The following is a 22,629-nucleotide window of genomic DNA, read 5'->3' as shown; positions in this document are numbered from 1 at the left end:
ACAAAAATTAGCTGGGTGTGGTGGCACGCACTGTAGTCCCAGCTATTCAGGAGACTGAGGCAGGAGAATTGCTTGAACCCGGGAGGTGAAGGTTGCAGTGAGGCGAGACTGCACCACTTCACTCCAGCCTGGTGACAGAGCGAGAGTCTGTCTCAAAAAAAAAGTCTACAACCCCCACCCATGTTTTCGCACACGTTGATGAAAACTGTTCTATAGACAGACGGCACACCAAAACCTTAAGAAATGTATCATGCATACTGATATTCATGAGCTCAAGTTGTTATTACATACATTGACAGGCTAAGCCATGTGCCTTTGGAAAGGTACTGGAAGACTAGAACATTTTCCCTCCTAGAAGTCATTATAGTCTACTGAGAGAGAGCCTGTATTCATTTTTCTTTTAATGCTTTATTGAAATGAATTAAAACTTTTTTTCATATGAGAGCACAGTAAAGGCAATCAATGACAGATTAATTTTATTTTGGATTAACTCTTTGGAAAATTGCCTCCTTCTCCAACACTGTGCAATGTTCAGTGCCATACATTTGTAAAATGTGCCACAAAGCCAGCTTGCTCTGTCACAGAAATACTATATACTCTCTGAATTCTCCAACAGTCTTCTAGTCACAGTGAAGTAGCATAAGATCCTATTTTTTTTTAACAAAATGTAGCCATGCAATATGCTTCTAAAAGAAAAAAGCTCAACATCAAAAATAACACTTCAATGCAGTTGTATCAAAAACTAGTTGTAAAGAAAAATGTACTGGCAGGAACCGTAGTTTTAAGATGATGCTTCTCGTCTGCTCCCAGAGACTCTATGAAGTTCCATGGTACAACTCCAATTTTCTAAGTGACCTACAGATTAAAAGATGATTTTGGTATCGAGCACATCAATTTAACATGGACACAGATATTAGCTTTAAATCTATAGGAAGTTAAGTTCAAATATCAGATACTAACTTATTGACAAAGAGATTAGATTAATTACAAAGGAATTTCCATGAAATTATTCTGACATTTGGAAATTGAGTTATATTTCCCAACTAAATGCAATTTGTGATCCCATACTTGATCTTATGCAGAAGGAAAAAATGCTTACAAATAACATTATTGAGTCAATTGACAAAATTGGTGTATAGAGAGTAGATTAAATAAAGGTACTAATAATAGATATTCTGAAATCGATAACTATTCTTGAGTTATCTAAGAGAATGACTTTGTTCTTAAGAAATACACATCGAGGTACATAGGGGTAAAGTGGTAGAGCGTGTATAACTTCTACTAATGGTGCAAGATAATTATATATATTTATCTATATACAGAGAGACAAAGACAGAGAGAATATAATAAAGCTAATAAAACAAAACATTAACAATTAGTGACTCTGTATAAAAGGAATATGTGGCTGGGCATCATGGCTCACGCCTGTAATCCCAGCACTTAGGTGGGTGGATCACAAGGTCAGGAGTTTGAGACCAGCCTGGCCAATATGGTGAAAACCCATCTCTACTAAAAATACAAAAATTAGCTGGGCATGTGGCACATTCTCGAGTCCCAGCAACTCGAGAAGCTGAGGCAGGAGAATCACTTGAACCCAGGAGGTGGAGGTTGCAGTGAGCTGAGATTGTGCCACTGCACTCCAGGCTGGGCATCAGAGGGAGACTCCAACTCAAAATAAAAAAAAAAAAAAGAATATGTGGGTTCTTTTCATATTATTCTTGCAAATTTTCTCTAAGTTTGAAATTATTTTCACATTAAAAAGTTGTACTTCTCTTAACCAATCCTACCCAAAGCAAATAATTTTTTGGCCTTTCAGCAGTTATGTATTATGCTTTTAGGACATTATTTTGAATTTCTGATGTATTGCTTTAGATTTAAATTTAAATTGTCCACTCTCTATGTCTCCTTTCCTTCCATGATAGCGTGACTGTTTCATGAGTGGTGATAAAGGGAGCGACTATATTATTGCTTGCCACTGTCCTGACACTTTTCTAAGCCTTTATGCTTATAACTTATTTTAGTGCTTATGTCAACCCTATGAGGTAGGTACTATTATGATTTTTTAAAGAGATGAAAAGCTAAGGTACAGAGAAATTAGGTAACTCTCAAGTTATGAGGTGGATAGCTTGGATTCAAGAAGTATGCTGTCTTCTAGCTCTTTAGTATGGTCCTGTTCCTTCCAAATTTACTTCCTAGTAGTGTGCCCACTACTGACACTTTCCTAGGAAATGTTGTTCATCACTATTTTCACTAATAAATCAGCTACTAATACCAATGCAATAAAAAAATTGTTTAAGCTATTTCCCAGAAACCTGAGAGTTTGCTTGTTTGTTTTGACATAGAGTCTCACTCTGTTGCCCAGGCTGGAATGCACTGGTGCTGTCTCAGCTCACTACAACCTCTGCCTCCCGGGTTCAAGCAATTCTTGCACCTCATCCTCCCTAGTAACTGGTATTATAGGCATGCACCATCACACCCAGCTAATTTTTGTATTTTTAGTAGAGACAGGGTTTTGCCATGTTGGCCAGGCTGGTCTTGAATTCCTGACCTCAAGTGATCTGCCTGTCTTGGCCTCCCAAAGTGCTGAGATTACAGGCATGAGCTATTGTGTCCGGCTGAGATTTTTTTTTTTTTTTTAATAATTTCCTCTTTTCTCTTACTCTTTGAAGAAATTTGGTGGCTGGAAATAAATAAAAAATTCTTCTCTTACTCTTTGAAGAAATTTGGTGGCTGGAAATAAATAAAAAATTCTGAATAAGGCATTGTTTTATCTTGAGGTTAAAAAAATTGTTCTTCAGCTTAAAGACATGTAATATCCACAAGCTCATAAAAAAAAAGTTAAGCTCAAATGTTTAAAAAGAAAATCTTCAAACACCAAGCTGTGAAAGCATATTTTTCATTCATTTAATGAAATACTTATTCCTTTAATATAGAAAGAGTTCTAACAAACCAGTGAGACATACATATATGTATACTTACATGTATATGTGTAGCAAATATTTAAATATCACAAGAAGTATTAACAGTGGTTATTTCTGAAAAGTGGGAAAGGGGTATGAAGAAGAGGGAATTCTTTTGCTTTTCATTTTATATTTCTGTATGGCATGAAAATTTTACTTATAAGCATGTATCACTATTATAATTTTTAAAATTAGTTTAAAAGACACATTACCCAGGAGCTGGAAAAATGCCTAAAGTACACAAATAATAAAGTATGAAAGAAAAAAACACAAATGGATTTTCTGTCATTTGATTATTAAGAAAGGGCCTTTCTGGAAGGGATTCATCTCAGGACCTGGGGCCCTACTGCAAAATGGGCATTTGTTCTTTTGACACTCCTGGGCTCGAAAGCATCAGTCAGCTTATAGAAAGGTCTGGTCCCAGAACTGAGCCTTAGATCACTATAGACAGGGCCCAGAGATTTGAGAATGGTCACCTAAGGACTATTCCTTACTACCTACTGACAATTCACTAAACAAAAATAGTTACTGAATCTGTGCTGCCTGCAAAGTACTTTATATACGTGTGAGAAATACTAAGGAAATAAAAGATACGCTTCCATAAGAATCCAACAATCTTCAGTGGTTGTGGAAGAAAATATATATGGAACAAAATTATATTTAAAAATAAGATACCAATGAGTAATCTTTAGAGCTATGTTTTTCTTACATGGGGTCCATTGATGAGGCTTGTTGGGGATCTATGAAGCCCTGTTTCAGAGATTTTTCTTGTGTGTGATTAAGTTTAAAGTCTAGATTGTGTGTGTGTGTGTGTGTGTGTGTGTGTGTGTGTGTGTGTGTGTGTGTACTTTCTGGAGTTGTTACTGTTCTTTCATTGTTGCTTTGTTTTGCTTTCTAAAACTTGCTACTTCTAAACATGTATAAAAAAAACCCCTCATTTTCAAATTCTTCAAAAAATTCTTCAGAAACAAAGGCATGGTTCTAGAAAATCTAATACCTTCAAATCTTATTACAGCAAATGCATTTAAAGGAAAATCGAATATTGTGATAACTTCCAAATAGTTGCAATAGTTTTGTTATCAGAATAACATTTATTAAGACCCTGATGTGACCAAAGAATTCAACTGGTTCCTAAAGCAGTTGCTATGATAGGGTTGCATTTCTAATTAATCAGATAAAAGGGACAGAGAAGATAGTTTGCCTCTGAAATATGAATAAATCCTAAACCTCACGTAGTCCAGTCTATTAAGAGATTCAGTTTAAAAATGAATGGTACAGTCTGGCGCTGTGGCTCACACCTGTAATCCCAGCTCTTAGGGAGGCAGAGGCAGGAGGATAGCTTGAGCCCAGGAGTTTAAGACCTGCCTGGGCGATACAGCGAGACCTCATTCTCCACAAAAAGGAAAAAAACAAAAAGACAAAAAAAAAAAAAAAAAAGCATAGTACAACAGCCAAACTAAATAATTTTCAAACGCCACTTGTTTCCGGATGCAAACCCAATCACAAGTCGACTATCAGTTCTCCAAGCTCCCTTCCTGCTCTTCTACCTTACAGCTCTCCGGCATATCTGACATCTCTCATTCAACAAAACTCTAAAATATCCCAGACACCCACCCTGTACCACTTTGCCGATTCTCTCCCTTCTCAGCTTTTATTATGTTGATCAGAGAAGTCTCTCTGACAGTTGAGAGCCCAGAGCTGGAAGAACAAAGAGCCCTCTTCCCTTTCTCCTTTCTTTCCAGCCCTTTCCATCTCTGACCATTCTCTGAATTCCACCACATAAAAATCAGGAATTAGATGGACAGGGCAGAAGCAGGGGAGACATTAAACAAGAAAAAAGAAAGTTATTATTACTGAGAGAGGATCAAGGATAGGAACATTTGGGATACAGATACTAATACAAACTTTCTCCTCAACATACCTATTTGCATCTACAGAGTAACAGCCAATTAACTTGTGAATAATATATTTCACATGCTGAAAAGATAATAATGGCTAGTATTTATTTGGGGTTTACTCTGTGTTAAGCATCGTCTAACCTTTTAACATGAATAATCTCAGTTAATCTTCCCAACAACCTGAAGAGGTAGGTATCATTATTCTTCCCATTTTGCAGAGGAGGGACCTAAGGCACAGAAGAGTTTAAGTAGCTGGCCTGAAGTCACACAGCTGGTAAGTGGTGGGCTCTAGATTCAAACCAAGAGCATATGACTCCGAAGGCTAGACTTTTAACCACACTATCAGGAAAGTAGTTCCAAAATATCTAGTATCAGTTTGGTCAAATTCACAATTTCACACCTACTTTGTTCTTTGGCTGTGTGTCTGAAAACCTCTGCGATGATTTCCATTCTGTGGCATTTGCTTCCTTCGTAGAGCTGCTGGTGGCATTTTTGTTTGTTGTTCCCTTTCTTGACTTGACACCTACAGATAGATACAGTAACTGTACATAAAATTTTTTTTTAAAATGTGTTCATCCACAGTTTCATTTCATTTCATTAATTAATTATTTTTGAGACAGGGTCTCACTCTGTCACCCAGGCTGGAGTGCAGTGGTTCCATTACGGCCAATTGCAGCCTCCGCCTCCTGACCTCTAACAATCCTCCCACCTCAGCCTCCTGAGTAGGTGGGACTAGAGGAGTGTGCCACCATGGCCAGCTATTTTATTTTTGTTTCTTTGCTTTTTTTTTTTTTTTTTTTTTTAGATGGAGTTTTGCTCTTGCTGCCCAGGCTGGAGTGCAATGGGGTGAGTTCAGGTTACTGCAACCTCCACCTCCCAGATTCAATCGATTATCTCACCTCAGCCTCCGGAGTAGCTGGGATTACAGGTGCCCGACCTCACACCCAGCTAATTTTTGTATTTTTAGTAGAGGTGGGGTTTTACCATGTTGGTCAGGTTGGTCTCAAACTCCTGACCTCAGGTGATCCACCTGCCTCGGCCTCCCAAAGTGCTGGGATTACAGGCGTGAGCCACCACTCTGGGCTTATTTTTGTAGAGATGAAGTTTCACTAAATTTCCCAGGCTGGTCTCAAACTCCTGGGCGCAAGAGATCCTCTCAGCCTGGCCTCCCAAAGTGCTGGGATTACCAGTGTGAGCTGCCCTGTCCAGCCCACTCATAGTCTTAGTCCTTTGCGTCGGGAGTGCTTTGCTTCCATCACCAAAGAGCATCTGAGAAATGAGACTTCCTTGATTTAGGTAAAGGAGGGAAATCAAGCCCCAGAGCTCCTGGTTCTTTTAAATTCAAGCAGACACAGAAATCTAATTCCCATTACAACTTCGACCTTACCTTGTGAGCCCACTTCCTCATTTTACTTACATTTCTCTAAGCAGATGAAAGTAAACAGGCTTACTCTGTTTGCGGGCGTATTCTGCTGCTTTGGGTGCTGTTAACATGGCAAAGGGGTGCAAGGAGAGGTGGAGAGATGAAACTCGGGGAACCTGAAAGGAAGACAGCCCTACTTTAAAAATCTGTTAATTCTCTGCATCATTAACACCTGCTATTTACAGCATTTGGCCTGTTTGATCAACTGAGAATCCTTAGGTCCTCACGGTCCATTGACCGGGCAAGTGAAGCAGATGAACGCAAACTTACACACATGGCCTTTTGTTCCTGTGTTTGGTTCCCATTGCCTAGAATACTCTGTCATGCATTGACACTCTTCACTTAGTTTCCATTCTAGACATTTCCTCCTTTTCTGCCTAGAGACACCTACCTCTCCTTTACCATGTAACTCAAATATTACCCCTTCTGAGAAATGTATCCTGATGTCCTCCCATGCCCACTCTCCCTTACTGGCACTGTTTCCCCCTGCCCACCCAGTGCATTATTATTAGTTCACTCATCTGGCCAAAAGTCTTTTTAATAGGCACTTTACAGAAGAAGAAACATATGAATAGTTGTCCATTGGTAATCAGGGGAATGCAAATGTAAACCACCGTGAAATACCGCAATACATGAAACAGACTGATGAAACTGTAAAAGCCTGAAAATATCAATGTAGATAACCCGCATTGCTGGTAGAAGTATAATTGTTACAACCATTTTGGGAAAGCAATTTAGCTTTATGTAGGGAGTTGAAGATGCTTATATCCATGGCTTAGCAATTTCATTCCTAAGCATATACCATTCAGAAACTCATTTGCTGTGCAACTCTTCTTGCTTTTGCAAGAAATAACTCAGCCAGGTGCAGTGGCTCATGCCAGTAATCCCAACACTTTGGGAGGCCGAGGCCAGTGGGTCATGTGAGGTCAGGAGTTTGAGGCCAACATGGCCAACATTGCAAAACCCTGTCTCTACTAAAAATACAAAAAATTAACTGGGTGTGGTGACGGATGCCTGTAATCCCAGCTACTCGGGAGGCTGAGGCAGAAGAATCACTTGAACCTGGGAGGCAGAGGTTGCAGTGAGCTGAGACTGTGCCACTGCACTCCAGCCTGGGCAACAAGAGTGAAACTTTGTCTCAAAAAAAAAAAAAAAAAAAAGAACAAAAAAACTCAAGTGCCTGAAAAGGAAAAATATATGACAACGCTGTAGTATATTCGTAGAGTGGAATACTGTATGTAATGAAAAGAAACTATAGCTATGTGCAGCAATATGAATGCTTCTGAAATATAATGTTGAACGAAAAAAGGAAGCCATTAAATAACAGATTTGCTAATATCCTATTTATAAGAAACTAAAAAATGTGCAAATTAAACAATATATAGATTAGAGATGAAAATGTGGTAAAATTATAAAGAAGCAAAAGACAATAATAAACGCATGATTCAAAATAGTGGTAACGTATGGCGAAAGGAAGGGTATGAGACAGGAGAGGGTACACAGAGAGCTTTAAAACTGCTGATACTGCTCCCTTTATACACTTGGATTTGTTTGTTGGCTTGGTCTTTGTCCTTTAAATATATTTTGTTAAGTGTTCATTTGGACATAATATTGAAAGTTTGTTTTTAATCCCTCTTTTACTATTGTTATTAATTTTTGAGACAGGGTCTCACTCTGTCACTCCGGCTGGAGTACAGTGGTGAGATGATGGCTCCCTGCAACCTCTACCTCCCAGGTTCAAATGATCCTCCCATCCCAGCCTCTGAAGAAGCGGGGACTGCAGACACAATACCATGCCTGGCTAATTTTTGTATTTTTTGGTAGAGATAGGTTTTGCCATGTTGCTTAGCCTGGGCTCAAGTGATTCTCCTGCTTCAGCCTCTTAAAGTGCTGGGATTACAGGTACTGTGCCTAGCCAATTCCTCAGGATTAAGATCTGTTAATACTGAACATTTGTTTAAAACATAGGTCCCTCCCCTTACCATGAAAACATTTTAAAATTTCTGCACAATTCAGTCAGAGTTACACTTGGCAAATTATTGGAGTAATTAAGAGAGGGTGGAAGCCAGGCCTATCACAAAGGGACCAGGCTGCTATCAGGAGGAAGGAGGCTGGCCATTCTGAGTGGGGGTGAACTTGGAAATAGCAGCACTAATATGGAAGATCCCCTGGTATCACCATCATATGCTCTACACCTCTGGTCTCACTGAGTCCTCAGAGTGATCAAGTGTGTGTGGGTAAGTGTAATTATGCCTGTTTAGACATGCCTGTTTACATATGGGGAAATTGGGAATCAGAAAGAAATAACTTATCCGAAGACACACAGCTAGCAAGTGACAAAGCTGGGACTGGACATCAGTCTGTTTGCCTGTGACATGCTCTGGACTTGGATGTCAGTTAGGATGGAATTGAATGACAGCCAGTAAGATGCCAAGGTCCAGCTTCATGAAGAAAGAAGGAAAGCAGGCCGGGCGTGGTGGCTCATGCCTGTAATCCCAGCACTTTAGGAGGCTGAGGTGGGTGGATCACCTGAGGTTGGCAGTTCAAGACCTGCCTGACCAACATGGAGAAATCCCATCTCTACTAAAAATACAAAATTAGTCAGGTGTGGTGGCGCATGCCTGTAATCCCAGCTACTTGGGAGGCTGGCAGGAGAATCGCTTGAACCCGGGAGGCAGAGATTGCAGTGAGCCAAGATTGCACCATTACACTCCAGCCTGGGCAACAAGAGCAAAGCTCCGTTTCCAAAAAATAAAAGAAAGAAAAAAAGAAAAGCAAGCAAGCAGAGGTTCTAGTGTTGTCTGCGTACCTGCCTTTGTCTCTTCCCTCTCTTATGTGCTCATTTCCACTCTCTCTGTCTCCCTCTTTCTCCATCAAATGGAGCTGGAGAGTATTTTTATTTTTGTTTGATTTATTGAAGGAAGATTTATGTTCTCTTTTCTTCAGTTTAAAATTGAGTAAGACAGTCTGGCACAGTGGCTCACCCTGTAATCCCAGCACTTTGGGAGGCCGAGGCAGTTGGATTACTTGAGGTCAGGAGTTCAAGACCAGCCTGGCCAACACTGCAAAACCTCGTCTCTACTAAATATACAAAAAATTAGCCATGCACAGTGGTGTGCACCTGTAATTCCAGCTACTTGGAAGCTTGAGGCAGGAGAATCTCTTGAACCCGGGGGTCAGAGGTTGCAGAGAGCCAAGATCACACCACTGCACTCCAGCCTGGGTTCAGAAAAAAAGAGTAAGACATTTTATATTTATCGGCCCTTAGTTGAATTTTTTCTGTGAGTCCAGAATCCTCAGCAGAAAAAAGCTAGCAAAAACCAACTCCCTCTCAGCTGACAGAGTTGGTAAGCAACCCCGCGCCTATGACGCCTTTCTACCATCAGGTGGCAGCACATAGTCCTGTGCTAGCCGTCAAGCCTAGCACAGTAACCATATTGTGTCATGCGGCCAATTCCAGTGGCAGGAAATTCTACTCTGCCTCAAAAATCTGATTAGCATTCAACAGGGTTTTAAGCTTTTGCCTGGGAAGGATTTCAGCTGTTGCTTAGGAGACATTTCATCAGAAGGAATCAAAGGTCATTCAGATATACGCAGCAATTAAAGAAGAATCTTAAGCAATATCTGTTTTAAAAACTCCTCTTTCTAGTTAAAACCATTTTTTAAAAAATTATGTTAAATCCCAAAAAGACTTTTTTAAAATAGGCTTACAGTTCAGTCTTTGATATAGGTATATTTCCATGGAGAGGTCCTGCTAATTCCTTATTCAAGATGTGGCAAAAGTCCCTGCGTGCAGCTGATGTGTAATTACAAGAGTACAGTCTGAGCTGGTGTTCTGGAGGTGGGAGGAGCTTGTGAAGGCTCTTAGGTTCTGATGTTGGTAACTCAAATGACACCCTCTGTAATCACTGGTTTTCCAAAAGAGGCAGAGTGTACATTGTATTAATAATACATGTGGATGCTTGATTAGCTATTTAATGTTTGAATATTTAGAGCAGTAGTTCTCTATCTCATGTGATTTTGCCTTCCTGGAGACATTTGGCAAAGTCTAGAGCCTTTTTTTTTTTTTTTTTTTGAGACAAAGTCCTACTCTGTCTCCCAGACTGGAGGGCAGGGGCACCATCTCCACTCCCTGCAACCTCTGCCTCCAGGGTTCAAGCAATTCTCCTACCTCAGCGTCCCAAGTAGCTGGGATTACAGGTGCTCACCACCACGCTTAGCTAGTTTTTGTATTTTTAGTAGAGATGGGGTTTTCACCATGTTGGGCAGGCCGGTCTCAAACTCCTGACCTCAAGCAATCCTCCCACCTCAGCCTCCCAAAGTGCTGGGATTACAGGCGTGAGCCCCACACCTGGCTGACATTTTTAATTGTCACGATGGGAGAGACGCTACTTGCATCTAATGGGTAGAGGCCAAGGATGCTGTGAAACATCTCACAATGCACAGGACAGCTCCAGACCTCCACCTCCTATACACACAATAAAAGATTATCTGGTCCTAAATGAGAAATCCTGATTTAGAGGAACACAGAATAAATCAGATACCCATCCCCTGAGTACCAGAGAACTTTAATTAAAGCTGTTATTTGGAGGTTACTATGTGCCAGACACAAAGGGCTTCATTGATTCTAACTTACTTCATCCCACAACAACCCTCATCTTCTCATCCCTGTTTTTACAAATGCAATTGAGAATTACAGAGGTTAGAACATTTGCCCAGGATTATTCTGCTTGTAAATGGTGGAGCTGGGATTCAAACCCAGGAAGCCAGGCTTTGGAATCTTAGTGCTTAACATCACACAGCCTGCCTCTTGGTTTCATATACATATATATATATATGTGTATATATATATATATAATATTGTATATATGTATATATATAATATTATGTATATATATTTATAAATGAGACATTGTTCACATCACATAGCAATAAACAAATGCAATAAACAAATACCAATACAAGTGGCCAGGCGCGGTGCCTCATGCTTGTAATCCCAGCACTTTGGGTGGCTGAGGCGGGTGGATCACCTGAGATCAGGGGTTCGAGAACAGCCTGACCAACATGATGAAAGCCCATCTCTACTAAATATACAAAATTAGCAGGGTGTGGTAGCACATGCCTGCAATCCCAGCTATTTGGGAGGCTGAGGCAGGAGAATTGCTTGAACTCAGGAGGTGTAGATTGTAGTGAGCCGAGATCACGCCATTGTACTCCAGCCTGGGCAACAAGAGGGAAACTCTCTCTCAAAAAAAACACCAAAACCAAAAAGAGAAGTCAGCATCTATGATGTTCAATGAAGGTGCTGAACAAAGGCTCTTCAATGAATAAAAGAGTGATCAGATGGATAGGTAGAGATTGGTTGGTCCACCTCTGCATGGCCTGGCCTGTCTTCCCCTTCTATTCTAGCACCTTTATGTTTTTTTTTTTGTTTTGTTTTTTGTTTTTTTTTGAGATGGAGGTTAGCTCTGTTGCTCAGTCTGGAGTGCAATGGCACAATCTGGGCTCACTGCAACCTCCGCCCTCTGGGTTCAAGTGATTCTCCTGCCTCAGCCTCCCCAGTAGTTGAGATTACAGGCAACTGCCACCACACCTGGCTAATTTTTTGTATTTGTAGTAGAGATGGAGTTTCACCATGTTTGCCAGGCTGGTCTCAAGCTCCTGACCTCAGGTGATCCACCTGCCTCTGCCTCCCAAAGTGCTGGGATTACAGGCGTGAACCACTGTGCCCGGCCTACAAAAAAAGTCTTTAAAAAGTAATCTTGTCTGACTTGCTCACTACTGCATTGTCTGCACCTACAATTATACTGAATGAACAGATGAATGAATGAATGGATGGATGAATGAATGAATGAAGTGAGTTGAAACTAGAGGGATCAAAGAGAAAGTTCTGATTTTCACAGTGATCAAGGACATTTGAGTCTCAGGACTATAGCCAGGTAACATGTGGGTTAAGGTGATAGGAAGGTTGGTTTCAATGTAAACACTTGACTCCTAAGTTGGACCTGGTAAGCTCTTGACCTCTACATGACCTCACTGCTTGCACTGTGATCTGCAGTGAAGGAGCGAGGGAGGCAGGCATTCCCATGGTCACAGCGCTGCCCCTGCCCTGCCCTCCCTTCTGAATCCAGGTGGAGGCAGGGAAGGCCACAGCGTGAGTAGAAGACCTGGTCATGAGGATGTTGGTTCCCCCTTCCCTCCTCCCACTGCAGGCCCCTTGCCACCCCACCTTCCCTTTCCTCTTCCCTCTTCTAGAGGTATCCAAAGGTGAAGGGATCAGTAGTTCACCTCTAAATAGCAGTTCATATTTAAATGTTTGCTTAATGGTCATATATTTACAAATGGCAAAAATGAAAGTGGTCTTAAAATCATCCAGAACACTTTTTTTTTTTTTTTTTTTTTTTTTAAGATCAGTCGTATGGAGGCCCAAAGCGGGAGGTGGACACATCTAGGTCTTCATAGTAGTGGAGTCAGAACTCAAACCCAGCTCTCTGAACTCCCAGGTCATTGCTGCTTCTACTGTTAGTGATTTCAAAGTAGTTTCATGGGAGGAGCTGGGAGTGGAGCTCACACCTGTAGGGTTCCAGTTACATAGGAGGCTAAGACCAGGATTTCAAGGATTACTGGAGCCCAGGAATTTGAGATCAGTAGTGGACCAGTCTTTTTAAAAAGTAGTGTTGTGGGAAAGGAAGATGTATCAACAATAAAATAGGGAATTTGTCACGAGAATGAGCCTTGTGGATCTTGTCCTAGTTCTAGGAGACACAGTACCTCATAGAAGAGAAGAGTGCGGACATATCAGATCTACATTACACAAAGTGTGAGAAATTACATTAATTAGAAACAGAGCAGAGGTCTGGTGTGGTGGCTCACACCTGTAGTCCTAGTAATTTAGGAGGCCAAGGCAAGTGGATCACTTGAGGCCAAGAGTTTGAGACTAGCTTGGCCAATGTGGCAAAACCCTGTCTTTACCAAAAAATACAAAATTAGCCGGGTTTGGTGGTGCGCGCCAGTAGTCCCATCTACTTGGGAGGCTGAGGCACTAGAATTGCTTGAAGCCAGGAGACAGAGGTGTGGTGAGCCGAGATCGCGCCATTACACTCCAGCCTGGGTGACAGAGCGAGACTCTGTCTCAAAAAAAACCAAAATCACAACGGAGTAAAATTTGGCCCCCAAGCCTGGTATTCTCTTTGCTTCCCCTTCTCAGCCTTACACAGATACATTTGTTATTACCACATGGTCTTTTACATATGAAAGGCATTTTACAAACATGTTATTTAAGTAAGAAATGGTTACGTCTGGTTTTGTACCTTTTGATATAAAAACTGTTATTTCATAATTGATGTCTGAAAATATGACATTATACATTTTTATGTTAAATAAATTCTCTCTAAAAATCTTTTATATTGACAATCTGGTCACCCTTACCTTGATGGTACCAGAATTGGCAGAAAAATCAGCCCCATAAATTTTAAAGACTTCTTCAATTGGGATACTGTTCTGTTAAACGAAAACAGCAATAACAAAGTATGAGCATACCATGGCTTCCTTTTATTACAAAACAAAGCTAGTATAGCTCCAGTATGTCTAAAACTGTGCTTGGGTATCATGAGTACTAAATACAGCAAATAACTTCTGATTAATGGGTGAGTCAGTTTCCCAGATACCGATTATTTATGTTTCTCATTCTTTTCTTTCTTCTTCTTCTTTTTTAAAATCTTTTCATAGAAAAAAGGGAATTAGGTATAGAAGTGTTCCTGAATACACAAAAAAAGGCCATATATTGCAAGCCCACACTGAACAGCGTATCTTTTTTCTTTACTTCTGAAATAAATGTTTTCACCTATACCTACAGTGTAAAAATGAAAGTTTTTTTATTACATTAAAAAATGAAACATTTGTTATTAGTAAATCCTAAACATTTAGAAACACTGGTTGAAAAATAATGTAAATATTCATTACTATAAAAACGCTCCAAGTAGATATAAAATATTCATAAAGTGAAATAGTATTCTTTTCCTTACCATTAAGATTCCAGCATAAGATGATAAAATCATAGCTTCTCGTTCTCTACGATTTGGATAGATGGGTCTGCCATGGAATGGTGTTTTCCTAATGGGAAATAGGAAATACAAGTGGAGGATTTATTCTTATTCTTTTTGGTGCCTGCTAACGTTGTGATGAGAATCAGTAAGTAATTTGCAATAGCTGTGTGCTATCTGTTTATTTATATTAATAAAACTGATGTGATTGTTCCTTCACTGGTGAAACCCACACTTCGAATTTTTAATCTTTCAATAATGGTGGTGAACTTGGCCTCATCTATCCACACTTTCACAGCAATCAAAGATTGGCAGACTGGCCACTGTGGGGGGTGTTTACGGTTTTGCCAGTCCTTATCCTTTCCCCTTCATGTGGCAATTCGCTTTGTGGGAACAACCTAACCCCACTGTAAGCCTATATGCTTCTGGGGAAGCCGACAACACCCCTAAAGTCCAAAGATGAAAAACACACTGTGGATTAAGCTGTCAGTGTATTCCACTTCCCCTGCCCTGCCACTGTCTACCCCTAGACAAGTCAGGTAACAGCCACAGAGGCACAATTATGTGACTAAAATATATATATATATATATATATATATATATATATATATATATATATATATATTTTTTTTTTTTCACTCTTCCCTGGAGAGTGAAATAGGCTGAAACTAGGAATGGTGTCCACCCTGAGGAAACAGAGTCAAGAGGTAGATCCTGATGACGTTGTTTGAGTCTTGAAATAAACCATGCCTAACACAGTCCTACCCAAGGACTTTTCAGATACAAGGGCAATAAAATCTACCCCCCAACTTTTTCTTTCCTTCTTTTTTTTTTGCTTAAGGCTGTTCAAATTGGATTTTCTCTCATTACAGCTAAACCCTAACTGTTACACCTCTCCAGGATCAGGTGTGTAGTCCACAGCCACTGAGTAGAAAAAAATAACAGGCCTCCAGAATAAGCCATTTGATCCTGTCCTCATTGGTTCTGTGTTCTTACCAGTTGAGTGAGTCTGCCCGAACACTCCCTACACATGAGAGAAAATGCCGGTAATCCCAGAAACAAAATTATTCTGTGCTTTGAGCAGCTCAGCTCAGGTACTTACCTGCCTAAATGCTGAAGAATTTTGTTCGGTAGTCCTTAGGAAGAGATCACAACTTTTACCCATAGAACTGACTGTTTTGGCCAGGTGTGGGGGCTCACATCTGTAATCCCAGCACACCGGGAGGCCGAGGGAGGCGGAGCACTTGAGGTCAGGAGTTTGAGACCAGCCTGGCCAACATGGTGAAATGCTGTCTCTACTAAAAATACAAAAACTGGGTGTGGTGGCACATGCCTATAATCCCAGCTACTCAGGAAGCTGAGGCAGAAGAACTGATTGAACCCATTTGCAGTGAGCCCAGATCACACCACAACTATCCAGCATGGGTGACAGGGTGACTTCGTCTCCCAACAAAAAACAAAAAACAAAAAAACAAATAAAGCAGTCATGTTTTGAGGACAGAGCATTCTTTATTTTTGAGATGGAGCCTCACTCTGTTGCCCAGGCTGGAGTGCAGTGACACAATGCTGGCTCACTGCAACCTTCGCCTCCTGGGTTCAAGTGATTCTCCTCTCCTACCTCAGCCTCCTCTCCTACCTCAGCCTTCTACCTCAGCTGGGACTACAAGTGTGTGCCACCACGCTGGGGGAATTTTTGTATTTTTTAATAAAGATGAGGTTTCACCATATTGGACAGGCTGGTCTTGAACTCTTGGCCTCAAGTAATCAGTCTGCCTTGGCCTCCCAGAGTGCTGTGATTACAGGTGGGAGACACCATGCCCGGCCCCTTGAGACACAACATTCTTTGCAAGAAAGTCTTTCATCTCACATAAGTCAATTAGCAGAGATGCAAAACATGGAAACATATAACTTCTTCAAGTTGGCAACTGTGGAGATTCCTCAGGTGTCTTGTTGAAGGCAGATACACCCACCCTGCAGTATTTTCAAATCAGAGTGCTTCATAATGGAAGATGTTAGGGCTAGAACTTCTTCTATTGTTAATCATAGCCACAAATTAAGAGGAAAGCCACAAACCTATTTCAACTTACACTTCCTCCCACTCCAGCCGAGCTAAGTCTTCTGAGGGATCCAGCCATTGCAAAGCAACGTTGATGGCCAAGTCATAGTGTGCCTGGGAGCAGAAGCCCAGAGAGCAAAGAAACAGGCTTAGACATTGGCTGAAGTACTCCCTGGACACAGTGATGATGGCACTGCTAAGCCTATTTTAGTCTGTCAAGTCCAAACGGGAAGGATCGTTAGCTCTAATAACCTGATGCTCAGCCAGAATTTTTTTTTCTCAGACTTCACAGGGGTGAATCAGCCAGAAGTATTTTGGGATTTTCAGATATTACATTTATCTCCCACTAGAGCAGTTATTCTGGTTTCTGTGGTTTGGAAAAGAAAGGAGAGATCAGTGAAAAGAATACTAAACTGGGAATCAGGAAATCTTGGCTCAAATCTAGGTATTGCCAAAAACTCACGGAATATCCTTAGATGAGTAATTGATGCTCACTGAGCCTCGGTTTCCCTGAATTTCTTTTTCTTTTTTTTGAGACGGAGTTTCGCTCTTGTTATCCAGGATGGAGTGCAATGGCACGATCTTGGCTCACCACAACCTCCGCCTCCTGGGTTCAAGCAATTCTGCCCCAGCCTCCCAAGTAGCTGGGACTATAGGCGTGCGCCACCATGCCCAGCTAATTTTTGTATTTTTAGTAGAGACGGGGTTTCACCAGGTTGACCAGGATGGTCTCAATCTCTTGACCTCATGATCCACCCGTCTCGGCCTCCCAAAGTGCTGGGATTATAGGCGTGAGCCTTCTCTAAATTTTAAAATAGAAAGAGGTAAGGTTGGGGGAAGAGGGCCGCAGGGAACAATTTCTGATTCTGTGAGTAGAATGTCAGAAATGTGCTTCCGGGAGTACAGGGGCAGTGTGGTGGGAATTTGGAGGGATGGGCTGTTTTATGTCTACCTTGGGAGATAGCTAGAATCCCAGGAAGCTTCAGAGAGGAAAGCTTCATTGGAGCTAGGGCTTGTGGGATGAGAATGTCTATAGATGTGGAAGGACATCGCAGGTAGAGGAATTAGCATGAGGCAAGGATGGGGCGGTAGGGGGGTAGTCCTGAGTAAGTGACTTGCTATAGTAAAAAGCTGAGAACCAATTCGATGCTCATTTTTATCATAGTGACTACCTTTTCCTAGTAATCCTAAGAGTTCTTGTTCCATAAGCATATATACCATTTGTCTATCAAAATATTCCTTCTCTCCTTTCAGTCTCCACACACAGGAAAGGGAAGATTGGTTTTGCTTTTAATTATTGTAGGGGAGTTCTAAAGTTTTAACATTTCCTAAACAGTGAAGTTATTTCTTTCAGGGACTGGACCAAACTGAATAGTGAGCCTAAATGAATAAATAAACAGGAAGAATTGGACCATGACCAATTGTTGCAACTTGATCCAAAGTTTGATGCCTTGGCATCACTTGTTTTTGGATTTGAAATGCAAATTCCTGCCCCCCTCTTCACCTCCTGAATCAAAACAGCCTTGTAATACGATCTCATTAAAGTTTGAGAAGCACCGCTCTAATCTACTTAAATTCTCTGTTTAATATGTGTACAGAGAGAATAAGGCTTAACTGTTTCCTGAGCTCCAGGGTGGTTTGAAAGTCAGTGAGTCTCCCTCTACTTTAGCCAGAGAAGGAGAGGAGAGGGGAGTGGAGGGAGAGAGTCTTTTTTATTAGTGCAGGGATAGTAAATGCGCAGTGAAGAAACTGAGTTTTCTAATTTCTTTTGAATTCGATCTTTATATGGTTTCTTCCTTAATTTCTGTGATGTGAACTTTCAGATCCTGAGTCTGGGTTTCAAAATAAATAACATCAAGGATTTTGGGGGTCACTTAATTTATTTGGTTTTCCCCCAATAATGCAAGTGGTAGATAAATTATTTTGAGAACTACATGATCGCTAATTTTGTCAAAATTTTAACTCCATGGATATAACATTTTACCTTGCATTAATTTTGCTTTTAAATCTTCTAAATAGCAAATAACTCTCATGATTTTTATTTTCTCATTCTCTTTTTGCTTTCTGGATAATGGGTTGAAATGACCATAAGAACAATCTTAGGGTAAGGAGAAGATGAGGAAGGGGACATTCAGGGGATGGGTGTCAAAATTAGCTTTGTTTATGGTATAAATTAGATCTTTTTCTCTCTCTTTAATACACATATACCACAAATATGATCCGCATCAGCATGGCTTTCTTTACCATATCATCTAGAAAGGTGAGTTGCCTTCTTCCTTTTGGGTCAAATTCATTTTCCCGAAGTCTGATGCCAATATAATCTCCCCTTAAAAGCAAGAGAGCAGCATTGAACCATTGGAGTGACATGGGCTCAGTCTGCAGAAAGAGGCTTTTTTCCCCATCCCTCCCTCCCCCACCAAAATACAAGAGACGTTGCTGATTCTCTGGTAGCTGAGTTAATACTCAGTTTGGGTTTACATGGTAATTCAACAATGCTGCAGTTTAAAATGTGTAACCATAATTAACTGAAATCACATTTATCTAAATATTAAACTCAATTGGAACAGAATTTACAGGAAAGCAAAGAATCTGCCAAATACCCACACACAGAAATGGTTTTACAAGACTGAAAGGATTGAGAAACACTGTTTAAAATAATCATTTACTTCCCATGTTAAATTCATGCAGCATGTCCAAAGTTGATCAATTCCAGATATATCAAATTCTATAGATAAGTATTCTTTAGTCATAAGGCATTTTCTCTTTAGAATGCAAATACCCTTAGGAGGAGGAATGCATAAAAACTTATTAGCAATTCCACTTTAGTTTATCCTTAGCAGATAATTTCCTAACAGTGACTTTTAATAAAAGCAGGTAAAATGAGCACCACGAGGGGAGAAGAGAAACAGGTGCTACCCTGGGAATGTCAGAGAGAGGAAATGGCTCAGGAAAAGGACTATGGCATCTCCCAGGTTGATTTTGGCACAGCTCACAGTTTTACATAAAGTGGAGAATAAGTCTGTTTCTGGCTTCTAAAAGCTTTTCTTCTGAGTCATTAAGCTTAACTAGATTGATAAAAATTCTTAAAATTTCGCTGTGAAATTTCGGGATACTTAGAAGTAGCCTAAATGTATTCTTTGGATATAAAATTGTATTTCTATCACTTTTGACATTCCAATTCTTTGGGTGAGATGTGTGGAAGAGTTGACATTCCTGATCATGGTTTGTTCTTTACTATTCTATTGGCCTCTAACATATAATACAAATATGACTTGCATCAGCATGCCTTTTTTACCATATTATCTAGAAAAGTAAGTTGCCTTCTTCCTTTTGGGTCAAATTCATTTTCCCGAACTCTGATGCCAATAAAATATCTGCTTAAAAGCAAGAGATGAATATGAATTCACATATATGTGCACACATATATGTGTATGTGGGTACTATATATGAATTTACATATATGTGTACACACATATATGTTTCTTCCGGCATTTCTTTTTTTTTTTTTTTTTTTTGAGACGGAGTTTCGCTCCTGTTACCCAGGCTGGAGTGCAATGGCGCGATCTCGGCTCACCGCAACCTCCGCCCCCTGGGTTCAGGCAATTCTCCTGCCTCAGCCTCCTGAGTAGCTGGGATTACAGGCACGTGCCACCATGCCCAGCTAATTTTTTGTATTTTTAGTAGAGACGGGGTTTCACTATGTTGACCAGGATGGTCTCGATCTCTTGACCTCGTGATCCACCCGCCTCGGCCTCCCAAAGTGCTGGGATTACAGGCTTGAGCCACCGCGCCCGGCCTCTTCCGGCATTTCTTAAGGACTTATTAAAATAAAATGGTCTTAATAGGCCGAGAAAAGATATTTGATGGGGACTGTGATAAGGCCTTTGATGAAAAGGGTATTACTGTTGTGTCTATAACACATATGAGACAGAAATTTTATATGGTTTGCAATTTTTTTTCTTTCTATATGGTTTGTGATCTTTCACCAACATTTGTTAAGTACAAGTCAAAGAAAAACTACCATGGGAGGAAAACATTTCTTTCAAAGGAATGTTCAGATGTCGAGAAAAAGGAGATGAATTTCTTAGTTGATAAGGCTGACAATAAAAGAGGCAGAGCAGAGGCTGTAATTTAGATGCTGGGCCCTTTCAGGAATCTCTCCTATACCTTTTACCAGCAGGGCCAGCCCCTTTCAATGGCATCCTGCCTACACAGGCTGACTGGGACACAGGCCCAGCTCTCGGGCTCTAGGATGGGGATGCCTCGGATGTGCAGGCTGCCGGCAGAAACATCCTCCCAAGAGTTTCAGCATCCTGGCTTGCACTACATGTGAGGCCTCCCTGGCAGGAGACCAAGAGAGGCCATATCATCCTCTGGCTTTCTCCTACCGTGCAGCAATAGATCTTTCCTTAGATTTTTACCTGCTGCCAATACCCAAGTCATCTATGACATGAAACCCACTGAATGCCAAGTGTCATAAATGAAAGTTATTCTCAATCATACTTACAAGAGCTTTTTCATCTCCTTCTTTATGAGCCTTCTTTCCATGCTTAAAGGCTTAGCCAGCTGAGCAGGTATCCGCAGCTAACACTACACTTGATATCCTGTGGGAAGACCCAGCTTCTCTGAGCCTAGAGGCTGCAGCAGCAAATCAGAGAGAATTTGAGTTAGGAATGCTATCACTCCAAATACCAGTCATGGAGTCCTAGGCTTTGGAAGGGATCCGAGGGAACACCTCATTCAGGCCTCTTATTCAGCAGGTTCGGGGTCAGAAAGCTGATTGGAGGCCCATGCACTGTACTTTGTGTTTATTTGACACCTTTTGTTCCTTCCAAATTTTTCCAACACTTATTTACTTAATTTACACTTCCTTGCAATAATTTAGCAAGTAAAACCAAAATGGTTCGTGTAATAGCTGATGAGTCTATTCGGGAATAACCATCTAAGCTAGATTGATGTGATTCATCTAGATCTGAATGCATTTGGGTTTTTTTGTGACCATTCAACTCCCAATGAGTTCACCCTGGTTCAGTGGCTCATAATCGAGTTTTCCATAGAATCCATCTATAACCTCCGACGGCCAGGAGGTCCCTGAAAGAACATGTGGTTATGGCAAATATGTCTTCAATTCCCGCCCTGACGTTGAATCAGAAATTGAAGATCAGGTGATGAGGTCACAAGGGGTCTGAAGTCACCAAAAAGGAGGCTATCAAAAATCATCACTATTGAATGAGGTACTCAGGGAGAGGTATAAATAGGATATCAACTCTATCTGTGACGTTTTATTTATTTTTAAATTTATTTTCTGGCTGGACCACTATGCCCTAGTTGTTCAAACATTATCCTGGACGTTTCTGTAGAAGGTGTTTTTTGATGAGATTATCATTTAAATCAGTGGACTTTGAAAGCCGATTGCCCTCCATCTGAGTGAGCCTTGTTCCATCAGTCAAAATCCTTAATAAAACAAAAGACTGACCTCCTCCATGCAAGAAGGAATTTGCCGGTAGGCAGCCTTTGGATTCAAATTGCAGCTCTTCCCTGATCCTCGGCTAGCCAGCCTCCACTATCAGATTCTCGACTGGCCGAGACTCCACAATCATGTCAGCCAACTCTGTAAAATCAAAATATTTGAGTGAGAAAGAGAGTTAAGCCTGTACTGCACCTAATGTGTGTATGTGTGTGTGTGTGTGTGTGTGTGTGTGTGTGTGTGTGTGTGTATCCATACATCCTGTCTGTTCAGTTTCTGTGTGGACAAATCTATCAAAATGTTAATAGCTGTTGACTCTGGAATTCTAAGTCCATGGATATTCATTATACTATCCTTTGTACTTTTAAAATTGTGTATGTTTTAAAATCACTACTCTAAAGATGATTGGAAAACAAACTTTAGACATGGTTTTTTGAAAATGGTACCATATAAATACTAAGCCTCACTTGATTCAGCTCTACTAACAGTAAGCAAAGAGCAAACAGGATGCCACTTATCCAAATGAATTCTTCCCTAGGCTAACTTCATTATTTTGGATCATTCTTGCTGCTGCTACATCTGCTTTAGTTTTGGGGGAGTGGACGAGATGTGGATAAGGTGAAAGTGGGGAAGAAAGTAAGAGCATTTCACAGGAAATTGAATAAGTATCAAGACAATGATACTGCTCCCTACAGGGTCAACTGGGAGAGGATACAGCAAGCCATAGAGGTAGCCCCATTGCCTGGAGAGGCGCGAGCCCTGGACCCAGGAAAGCCACACTCA

The 22,629-nt window shown here is 40.8% G+C and overlaps 1 protein-coding gene across 1 annotated transcript; it reads right to left on the bottom strand.

Annotated features, from left to right (window-relative positions):
* Positions 1 to 64: 64 nt before the first annotated feature.
* C5H2orf80 (chromosome 5 C2orf80 homolog) lies at positions 65 to 21,017 on the bottom strand. The gene is made up of 8 exons (XM_003925598.3): positions 20,887 to 21,017; positions 18,624 to 18,705; positions 16,411 to 16,493; positions 14,306 to 14,393; positions 13,710 to 13,781; positions 6,310 to 6,397; positions 5,263 to 5,381; positions 65 to 855 (listed from the first exon to the last, which is right to left on the bottom strand). Exons 1-8 carry the CDS (start codon positions 20,925 to 20,927, stop codon positions 847 to 849), a joined length of 582 nt encoding a protein of 193 aa, XP_003925647.1. The 5' UTR covers positions 20,928 to 21,017; the 3' UTR covers positions 65 to 846.
* Between the last annotated feature and the right edge of the window lie 1,612 nt (positions 21,018 to 22,629).

The sequence above is a fragment of the Saimiri boliviensis genome, chromosome 5 (genome assembly GCF_048565385.1).
Source record: "Saimiri boliviensis isolate mSaiBol1 chromosome 5, mSaiBol1.pri, whole genome shotgun sequence".
NCBI lineage: Eukaryota > Metazoa > Chordata > Mammalia > Primates > Cebidae > Saimiri > Saimiri boliviensis.
This window is presented reverse-complemented; position numbering and strand designations above follow the sequence as displayed.

Excerpts from the sequence above, each read along its gene's own strand:
- C5H2orf80 (XM_003925598.3), bottom strand. The coding sequence starts at position 20,927 with ATGGAAAGAAGGCTCATAAAGAAGGAGATGAAAAAGCTCTT. Across the intron at positions 18,706-20,886 it reads AAGGAGATGAAAAAGCTCTT|GGGAGATTATATTGGCATCA; the intron begins GTAAGTATGATT and ends CTTGCTTTTAAG. Across the intron at positions 5,382-6,309 it reads AGAATACGCCCGCAAACAGA|GTGTCAAGTCAAGAAAGGGA; the intron begins GTAAGCCTGTTT and ends ATCTATCTGTAG.